The 11,070-nt window shown below is 28.5% G+C and overlaps 1 protein-coding gene across 1 annotated transcript; it reads left to right on the top strand.

The window, feature by feature from the left end:
* Positions 1–7,603: 7,603 nt before the first annotated feature.
* Positions 7,604–10,237, top strand: LOC125842388 (1-aminocyclopropane-1-carboxylate synthase-like). The gene is made up of 4 exons (XM_049521674.1): positions 7,604–7,839; positions 8,166–8,297; positions 8,396–8,556; positions 8,929–10,237. The coding sequence occupies exons 1-4, from the start codon at positions 7,666–7,668 to the stop codon at positions 9,914–9,916; spliced, it is 1,455 nt and encodes a 484-aa protein (XP_049377631.1). The 5' UTR covers positions 7,604–7,665; the 3' UTR covers positions 9,917–10,237.
* The last annotated feature ends 833 nt before the right edge of the window (positions 10,238–11,070 follow it).

Below are 11,070 nucleotides of genomic sequence, written 5' to 3'. Positions count from 1 at the left end.
CATATAGCCTAGGATGACAATCAAACACCTTTCATTGAAAAATCATACTATGTATATAAAAAATTGTTTGAAATATATCGATCAAAAATTATTTTCATACATTTATATTAAATCATAAACACCCTTAACAAAATTTATGATTTCACTACTGTATTTACTATATCAATTCAAGTTTAAGAGGATTTCTATGCTATTTAAGTGCTAATGAAAGTATTGGTCAAACATAACTTTTGGTAAGAGCTTTGACTTTACAATAAATCGACATGCAAAAATACGTTTAAACAAATACATTCAAGGAGTATAGTGAACTCACTAGTGATACATATCACTATGGAGTTAATCTATACCTACATTGATCGATAACATATTTTTTTACCTCATCAAAATCAATTTAATCGATTATAATATAATGATTTTCGATTTTGTAGGTTATCATATCAGGTTTATTATAAATAGGTATATATAAAAAAGTTCATATTATTATTAGTAATTTAACCTTACGATGTAAAAAATAATACATCGATAATACACCGAACTTAAACTCTATCATTATTACTACTCCTTATGTCTTGCATATGAAACTTGAGATTTGAGAACTTGATTTTACCTTTCTAAGATCTTGAATATATATATTATTTTTATTTTTATTTTAAAAAAAGACAATTACTAGAAATACTTACAATAATTATACCTCGATCTCAAATAAGTTGAGATCAATTATAAAATTAGCTAGATTATTTTAATGTGTTTAAAAACAGTGCAGCATAACATGCTCAGAATAGGCCAAATTTCAAACATGGACAGAAATTAAAGTAAAAAATTGCCTAATATATAATTGATGATATTGAGTGGAAAAAAAATGCTTAAAATGCGTGGACGGAGAAAAAGCAACTATTTTTGGTACCGCATTTACTTGGTGAAATTATAGTAAAAAATTAATTCTATACTAAAAAACATAACTACTGTAGTCTTTGGATTTTTTTTTTATTCCCAAAAAACAAAACATTTTTCCCAAGAGAAACATGAAAGTTTATGGTTGACGACACAACATTCATAGTTTTAGATTTATAAATGGAAAAAGCATGAACTATTTCTTCATATATATATGAAATATTTAAGTAAGTACTCTTCGTTATATTTTAGGGTTATTTATACACTCATCGTACAACAAATAATTTTATATTTTCCCTTGGACCAACATAACACCGACCTAAAATATAATATAGCGTAATTTTTGACATTTTTTCTAGAAGTATTTTGATATGTCATCCAATTTATGGTACATATGGAGCTCTTATATGTTATTGAAAATATGAAACAATTTACTAATGATAAAGATATGAATGTTCATATAGATTTTAGATAAGGTATAGTCGATAGGATTGAGGAGGTTCATACATATCTTCTTTGGTAGAAAATTACACTTTTTATACATGATTACATATTAAAAAGTTTATTTTCCCTACCGCAGTCCAGCTTGATAGTTTCCACCGCATGTCCGAGGTTGAACCCTGAGATTTGATGGCAGATTTAAAAACCACCTATACATACACTTTATGCCCAATCATTCTGTATAACGGTTGCATCTTTTCTTTTTAAGAGGTGGAATAGAATAATCCGATTGAAGTGTAATGATCATATATTCTTTTGTTATGCATTGTATGTTTCATAATAGGTCTCGTTCTTCTACTTTTTCCCGATTATTCATTGCTATTACCTTGACACTAAAATTCGATCTAATGCTTTATTTATGTATATATTTATAACTATAGTAAATATTGAATTCCATTCGAAATCTATTGTATATTTATTTTTTAAAATTTTAAATTTCTTAGTAAAAATTTCGATTCTGCTATTACTGGGAGCTTTAAGTCTATCTAGTGATAAAAGCATCGGATATGCGCGTTAGGTGCACAATTACATCACAAATAAAATGCCTTCTGTTTTTGTTTATTAAGAATAGTCTTTTGGATATTAATTACTAGCCAAAAGAATCAATCAGATTAATCGCATGGCTATATGGTGATTCGCGTTTATCGTAATTTACGTACTAATTAAGTGCATGTATTTTTAATTGACTATTCTGTAAAAAAAAAAATATGTTTCCCCTTTTATTTTTATTGTCTTCCTCCCATGCACTTTAACTTTAAAGTACGACTAATTCAATTCACGTTGAAAAATGCCGCACTGAATGCGTAAACACTTTATTTTTCTCTTAAATAAGGATTGAAATTCATAATTAGTAATCATTATAACTCCCTTTGATTAAATTTTTTAAAAAATATTTTTTCGTAAAATAATTTTCTTAAAAATGAGAAAAATAACTTATATAGTAGAAGTAGAAAAAGAAGTTCTACAACTAACATTCTGTATTCATTCTATTATCAGTCGTCATTATCCACCAACACACCTCATCTTAACTCCGTTCTAATCAGTGGCGGAGCTAGAATTTTTAATAAGGGGATTCAAAATCTAAAGAATTAAACACACGAACTAACCGATGGGGATTCGACATATCTACTATATATACATAAAAATAATTTTAATCATATATAAATAATAATATTTTTCGCCAAAGGGGATTCAGATGAACCCCGTAACAGAAGGCTGGCTCCGCCCCTGCCGTCCTCGTAGTGGCCTCCCATCCCCACCGCCCACCACCCCGGCCCACATCCCTATCCTACTCAACGTTGCATAGTATTTATCTAAACTCTTAGAATAGTAATTTTTACTTACGTATGAATACAACAAAATAAGTAAAAAAAATTACTTACTTTTTCTGTAAAATATATATTTTTTTTGAAAAAACATTTTTAGTTCCTACTGAACACACGTACACCCTTAATTCCAAAGTTGACTTTGAGAATGATCTAAATTAATAAGACTCGTATTACATTAAATTCTTCCTTTTTTGGGGTTTTGTTTCCACGTACACTCTAGGGCCTCAACTTTTTGGAAATAATAATAGCAACACCGTCAAATTAAAATTTTGGTAGTTCAAAGGCCACAGTCACAACTTACAAGACGGTGGAGGATGTATCCAGATGGCTAGCAAGGGAGTATACACTATTTTTACGTTGATTTGACTCTTCAAAAATATTATCGCACTCATATTAATACATACCAATTGATATTTTTTTTAAAAAAAAGTTGAATAACAAAAGATTTCAAAGTATGGGGCGTTCGAAATTCAAACTTTTGGGTAAAAATTTAATTCAGTTGTAATATATACGCCGATAGAGTAATGAAATTATTAAGTAAAATTATATTGTCAAAACATTGTTGAATTTATATGTGAACATTAGAAGTGAGAATCACACATTATTATGAACCATGTTATAAACACCATGTTCTAAGGTCAAGACTTAGTATAGAGTACAACCATTAATGCATTGACAAAGATAGTTAATAGTTGTACTATTTCATGATATAATAGTACATATGGTTACATCTTATTTACAAATCATTCTTTTTCCGCTACCAAAAACTTAGGAATAAATTGAAAATCGAAGGAAATTAAATTGACGCGCCGACCGCGTTAGATAATATATGAATGATTTTTTGAAAAATGGGTTAAAGGCAAATAATTCACGTTTCCTTACTATTTTTGTGCATGTGCTTGAACGTTTACGTAATTATGGTTCAATAATCAAATTAGCTATATGTTTTAAGCAAAACATATCATATGTGTTCAAGATGCTAATGACCACTAATTCACTTGCTTTAATCTCACAAGTCAAACGCCTACGATTTAATTCTAAAGAATTGATGAGAATAAAAAAATTAAAAGTATATAGATAAGTATAAAAAAATGAGCAACTTACAAAAATGACTATATTTATAGGGTTATTGAAGTTCAATAGCTATAAGTATGTTATTTATAAAAAATAACTACAATTTATATCTTTTCTAGCTGTATTTCTTTATATGTTTTTATTTTTCTATTTATACACTAATACAGTTTTAATTACAATAAACTAAATAAGGAACATATATTAATTGTGTAGCATATGAATACATTGAATTCAAATTGATATATCTATTTATAAGACTTAAGTATTAATATATATCAAGAATACAAGTATTTATAAAAACGTAATATATTAATATATCAAACAAGGTAAAGTATGACAATTAACATATGAACACGATAATTTGAAAAATGAATACATTGTTGTTATTCAAAAAATGAATACAATATAGTATATATATATATATGAATACATTGTTGTTAAACAAAAGATGGATACATTGGACAACATAGAAACAAGAAAAATGGAAAATAATAGAATGTGTAGGTATCTAAAAGTGTGTAAGTATTCGCTTGTATAAAAATTGATAAATACAACAAACGTCAATCTCTTTTTGGTCAAGTTTTTTCTGTAATACTTGAGGTTTGGTGTTAACTCATGTATTTGTTTATAAAAATATAGTATTACTGTATTCAATTATACTTGTATTGCCTAATCAATCTTTTAAATTGGATAGATTACTTATGTATCCATATATACTTGTATGCACAAATCACCATTTCAACTTGTGTTAATATTACAATACAAGTATCTATATATATAAGTATTCTACTATATACAAATTTGACAATCACACAAACCTCAATCTCTTTTTGCTCATGTTCTTCCTTTACTACTTTTATTTTTGTATAACTATAACCATTGTAATGGAGAAAACAAAACAATTTTTCAATCGAACCTCTATAAAAATAGATGAAAATGTAGATGGATACAAATATAATCTTCATAAAAAAGAGAGAAAAAATCAATTACGTAAAAAATACTTGATGAATTCAAATCACAATCACACAAAACTCAATCTCTTTTTGCTCATGTTCTTCCTTTACTACTTTTTTTTAAAAACTATAACCATTGCAATGAAGAAAACAAAATAATTCTTCAATCGAACCTCTATAAAAATAGATGAAAATATAGATGGATACAAATATAATCTTCATAAAAAGAGAAAGAAAATTCAATTCAAAGATACTTGATGAATTCAAATCACAAAAATTGTTCCTAGAATCATCAAAAAGATCATAAATTAGAAGGAATATGGTAGGAAAATTTGAGAATATGTGATATAGTAATATTGATGAAAGAGAAAGTATATATTAATGAGGATAAAAATGAAAATCTGATCACATAAAATGTGCCTAGACATAATTACTTATCCTTGTAATAATAATTTTCCTATCTAATATTTAATAACTTTCCTATTATTTGTATATAATTAACTTTGCTATTTATTGTGTAGTTATATCCATATAACATAAAAAAATAAACTATAGCTATTTATTTTAAATATATATTGATGTTTGCCATATTCTGTAGTTTTTCCTAAAAAAATCGCGTGAGCATGATTTATTGAATACTGTATAGTATATATATATATATATTATCATACTAGCTAAGATTCAATTTTAATTCGACTTAAACAACAAGATCCTTCGTAGAAAGAGTGGAAATTATTGAATTTATGGTCCATAACAAATGATCTTTTAAATGTACAACTCTTTTCACAGGAGATCGATATACAAGATATATTATAAAAAAAATTAGTAAATAAAATACATGAGCCTAACAAATCATAAAATGTAAGAAATTAAAAGTATTGCTTAATATCTAGTTGAATTTTACACCCTTAAGAATATACAAGGTGATGCTTTTTTATTTTATTTTTTATATTGTACTCTAATGTTTTTTTTTTTGTGGATTTGAAAGATCAACGTATCGAACACTTCTGAAGAAAGTATTTTTAATATTTTTTTAATGATAAGAGTGGGCCATTATGTTTCAAAATACTTTCTATTTGGATATAAAAAATTATATTACATACTACTATTTTGTTTTCTTTTTATGTAAGATCGTATGAAAACAACAAAAAAGAAAAAGAAGCACACGTACAATTGTTTTTCCTACTTTTTGTCTTTTAGGTCTAAAAAATAACACATCATCCGACATTAATTTTTTTTTTTAAGAAAAAAAAAAGTTGCAACCAAACAGCTAAGTAAAATTCCTTATGTTATCCATTGGTTTGACATATAATGTTCTTATTCGCCGACATTTTAATTAAATTAATTAATTATAATTTTGGAACTTTTTGCTATAATCAAATACAGGATTAGTTTAATAATCTTTGATAGATAATTGTTACAAGTTCATTTTCATGCTTAGCAGGAAGTAATAAAGGATTATAATCAATAAGAAAACTTTTTCTTTTATAATGTTTTTTATTTGAACCTTACAAATGCATATTTCTCCGCAATCTTCAGGTTGAAAGTGAGAGGTACTTACCATCCAAGCAAATCTCTCTCGTCAATAAAAAAACTCAATAGTAATTAGCTTGGAGTAATGTAGGATTAAGAATTTCTCTAGAAGTCTTAGAACAAATAATGAAGAAGTATAAAATGAATGAAAATAAACTCTAGAGCTTTTATTCGTTTAGACTTTGAAAGTTTGAATATTCAGGAGTGAGTTTAACTTCTATATACAATGTAAGCGTGTATATATATTTTTTGTACTAAACGAATAAAAAACGAGTTTTCACTTATCACTATCAAAATGTTACATCACACCTCTATAAGGAAATCTTTAGTATTTACGAAAATAACCTCTAATCAGAATTAATTGAAGCTAGTTGTCATAGTGAGTAAATTAACTACTCCCTCCGTCCCTATTTACTTGTCCATATTTCCTTTTTTGGTTGTNTACAATGTAAGCGTGTATATATATTTTTTGTACTAAACGAATAAAAAACGAGTTTTCACTTATCACTATCAAAATGTTACATCACACCTCTATAAGGAAATCTTTGGTATTTACGAAAATAACCTCTAATCAGAATTAATCTTGAAGATTCATGAAATTTTTGAAATTAGTGAAGCTAGTTGTCATAGTGAGTAAATTAACTATCAACTTCAAGTAACCTACAACGATAGGTAAGTACTACCTATAATAAGTCTATTGTCATATACAGTACTCATTCGTCTCATTTTAGGTAAAATATTTTGACTTAACACGACATTTAAGAAAAAAAATAAAAGATATTTGAGCCTTATGATCTAAAATAATGTATAATTAATTAAATAAATGGATAGTGCAAAAAGTATTATTTATAGTACTTTAAGACCACAAAATTTAAAGTATTACACACATTTTTACTCTATTTTAAATTTTGTATCTCATCAAACTAAAACACTTAATTGAAACAATGAAAAAATGTTGTTATTAAGTCCAAACTAGCAATTATTATTTTTTGTCTATGAGTTGTGTTTGGTAGGGAAAAGAGGGGACCTTTGTACAGTTCATAACTAGTGCGCTATTAGCATACACACACGTACTAAACTTACCTAACGTATCTCAAGATTGTATTATTTTCAACAAATTAAATACTACTACTATATAGTTTTTATTTTTCATATTACTTGGGGTTTAGGGTTTGGGGTTTGGGGGGGGGGGGGGGGGTTAAGTGTGCGTGTACATCCTATCTTTCATGGAAATTTCTTTAAAGACCATGACAATAGAAATTTACAAGTATAAATAAGCCTTCACTTCCACTTCAAAGTTCATTCAACAAATAACTACTAATAACATTCAAAGACTCTAAAGTTCATTTTTTTGAGAATCTTTGATTCTTTTTTCCAAAATTAAGATGGTGTCTATTTCAAACAATAACCAAAAACAACTTCTTTCAAAGATAGCCACAAATGATGGTCATGGAGAAAATTCACCTTATTTTGATGGTTGGAAGGCTTATGCAAATGACCCTTTTCATCTAACTGATAATCCTAATGGTGTTATTCAGATGGGTCTTGCTGAAAATCAGGTAGGAAAAGAAAAAAAAACACCTCTCATTTCAGTTTGTTTGTTTTACTTTCCGTCTTTTAAAAAAAAAACATCTCTTCTCTTTTTTTTATGACAACTTTTCAATTTTCAACGTTGAACATATGTTTAAGATCACAAGATTTAAAGATATTTTGATTCATTCAACCTATCTTGAATTTAACACCATGATATTTAAAAGTCTTGGTTACTAACCAGACAAACAAATTGAAACAAAGGAAGGAGTATATTTTCTTGATAAAATGGCTGAAGTTGAATTTTTTTAAGAGTTTTTGTTAATAAATTTCTTATTTTTGATGTTTTTTGCAGCTTTGCTTTGATTTAATCCAAGAATGGGTGGTGAATAACCCAAAGGCATCAATTTGCACTGTTGAAGGAGCTGAAAATTTCCAGGATATTGCAATTTTTCAAGATTATCATGGCTTGCCAGAGTTTAGACAAGTATGAAACTTTTTAAATCAAGATTATTAGTTGTTAATTCTTGTTTTTATTCATTAATTATTCAATGTTCTAATTGGTTTAATAAAAATAATTTTCAGGCAGTTGCAAGGTTTATGGAGAAAGTGAGAGGTGACAAAGTTACATTTGATCCAGACAGAATAGTTATGAGTGGAGGAGCAACTGGTGCTCATGAAATGCTTGCTTTTTGCTTGGCTGATCCTGGTGATGCTTTTTTGGTCCCAACACCATATTATCCAGGGTAAGAATAACATTCGTAATCGAAATTCATTGACTCGATTAATTAGGATTCATGTCACATAGAGTTTGTTAAAGTCCTTTTAAATTAAAATCATCAACTTGGATATACAAATCACTATCATAAGTTTCTTCCTTTGACCTCTATATTTTTGACTTCTTTTTTGTACTTGGACCTAGTAAAATTATTGGTGTGGGACATAAAATCAACTACTCCTCTGCTTAAAACAGAGAAAGTAGGTCCTCTAAGTTAACATCCTTAATATAACTTTTTATTAAGTTGAGACTTGGTCCAATCATCATTTTTTTTTAATCATTTGTTCCCATAAAGTCAATGCATAATTAAAGTAAGTTTTTTGCATTTGTAATATTGCAGATTTGATAGAGATTTGAGATGGAGAACTGGTGTGCAACTATTTCCAGTTGTTTGTGAAAGTTGTAATGATTTCCAAGTGACTAAAAAAGCCTTAGAAGAAGCATATGAAAAAGCTCAACAATCCAACATCAAAATAAAAGGCTTACTTATAAACAATCCTTCAAATCCATTAGGTACTCTTCTTGACAAGGACACACTCAGAGACATTGTAACGTTCATTAACTCGAAAAACATCCATTTAGTATGCGATGAAATCTATGCTGCTACGGTCTTTGATCAGCCTAGATTCATCAGTGTATCTGAAATAGTTGAGGAGATGATTGAATGCAACAAAGATTTGATCCACATTGTCTATAGCTTGTCTAAAGATTTAGGATTTCCAGGATTCAGAGTTGGGATTGTTTACTCGTACAACGATACAGTTGTAAACATTGGTAGAAAGATGTCGAGCTTTGGGCTAGTTTCAACTCAGACACAACATTTGCTTGCATCAATGTTGTCTGATGAGGTCTTTATTGAGAAATTCATTGCTGAGAGTTCCGAAAGGCTCGGAGAAAGGCAGGGGATGTTTACAAAAGGACTAGCAGAAGTTGGGATTAGTACATTGAAAAGCAATGCTGGTTTGTTTTTCTGGATGGATTTAAGGAGACTTCTTAAAGAAGTAACATTTGATGGTGAGTTAGAATTATGGAGAATTATTATTAATGAAGTGAAACTTAATGTTTCACCAGGATGTTCTTTTCATTGTTCTGAACCTGGATGGTTTAGAGTTTGTTTTGCAAATATGGATGACGAAACGATGAGAATTGCATTAAAAAGGATAAGTTACTTTGTGCTTCAGCCAAAGGGACTTAACAACAAAGCTGCTGTTAACAAACAATGCAGCAGGAGAAAACTTCAGATCAGCTTATCGTTTCGAAGATTGGATCATGAGTTCATGAACTCACCAGCTCACTCTCCGATGAATTCGCCTTTGGTCAGGACTTAAAGAAGGGGAAAAATGGTTTAGTTTTGTTTTTGTTGTTTGTCTAATAAGAGAAGGTCCTTTGTTATAGCGATGAGTGATAGTACTAAGTATTTGATTTCACAGTTATTTCCATTTTGTGCAACAGATGAAAGAAAATAAAAAGATGTAAGGTATAGAGAGTGTTTTGGATTTTTATTATCTGAATTTTTCCTATCATCCCATCAATGTATCAAAATGGGATTCACTCTGGAATTTGTATTTGTTCTTGGTTTTTTTAATTCCTTCTTGAAAATGAAGGAGGGTGTAAGTTGTAACCAGAAATTTTACTTGCTTATATATATAATAAAAAAAAATCATGTTCTTGAAATTCATTTTTTTATGTTGGTTTTCAATTTAACCAAGGTTGAGTGAGTTTTGGCGCAATGATAAATGTTATCATCATGTGATTAGGTTACGGGTTCAAGCCACAATAACAGTTGTTGAACAATATAGGATAAGGTTGCGTAAATAAGACTCAGTGTGGGTTGACACTTGACCCCCTCCCCCTATTCCACTCATATATAGCGGAAGCTTACTACACCATGTTATCTTTATTGTTAGCAACAAACAATAAAGGAGACTCAAAGTTGTAACCATAACAAGAACATTTAGTGGTGTTCTTGAAATTCAAGTTTTATGTTGCTTTTCAATGTTGAACCAAGATTAGGGCTAGCTTTGACCCAACGATTAAAATTATCATCATGTGATCAAGATCACAGTTTCAAGCTATGAAACAACCTCTTGCATTAATTCGAACCAATAATGTTTCACCTTTTCCTCAACCTCAAGTATAGTGAAAGTTTAGTACACCGTGTTGTTTTTTTTCTTTTCAATTTAAAACCTAAAATTGCATACTATATAGTTAGCAACAAAAGGTTATGGGCTAAGTACAGTATTAATGATAGCTAAGTCTGACTGTCTTTTCAATGCTAGAAATTAATCTACTCCATCAAACAATTAGATCAGAAAAAAGGAATAATACTAGTATATATATATATTTATTATATGAAAGTGGTTGGTAAGTTATTGGTATGAAATATTTCATTAATTTTCAATAGTGATACTAAAATGTTCTTATTTTCTTATCCTTATGGTGAACATAATAATTGATGTTAGGACTGTCTCAACCCCTAAGA

The sequence above is a fragment of the Solanum stenotomum genome, chromosome 10 (genome assembly GCF_019186545.1).
Source record: "Solanum stenotomum isolate F172 chromosome 10, ASM1918654v1, whole genome shotgun sequence".
Taxonomy (NCBI): domain Eukaryota; kingdom Viridiplantae; phylum Streptophyta; class Magnoliopsida; order Solanales; family Solanaceae; genus Solanum; species Solanum stenotomum.
The sequence above is the reverse complement of the archived record's forward strand: the minus strand, read 5'-3'. Positions and strand labels throughout refer to the sequence as shown.

What these genes read in the sequence shown, in the direction of transcription:
- LOC125842388 (XM_049521674.1), top strand. Translation starts at nt 7,666, where the DNA reads ATGGTGTCTATTTCAAACAATAACCAAAAACAACTTCTTTCAAAGATA. An exon ending in TGGGTCTTGCTGAAAATCAG is followed by an intron (nt 7,840 to 8,165) that starts GTAGGAAAAGAA and finishes TGTTTTTTGCAG; the next exon opens with CTTTGCTTTGATTTAATCCA. An exon ending in CCAACACCATATTATCCAGG is followed by an intron (nt 8,557 to 8,928) that starts GTAAGAATAACA and finishes GTAATATTGCAG; the next exon opens with ATTTGATAGAGATTTGAGAT.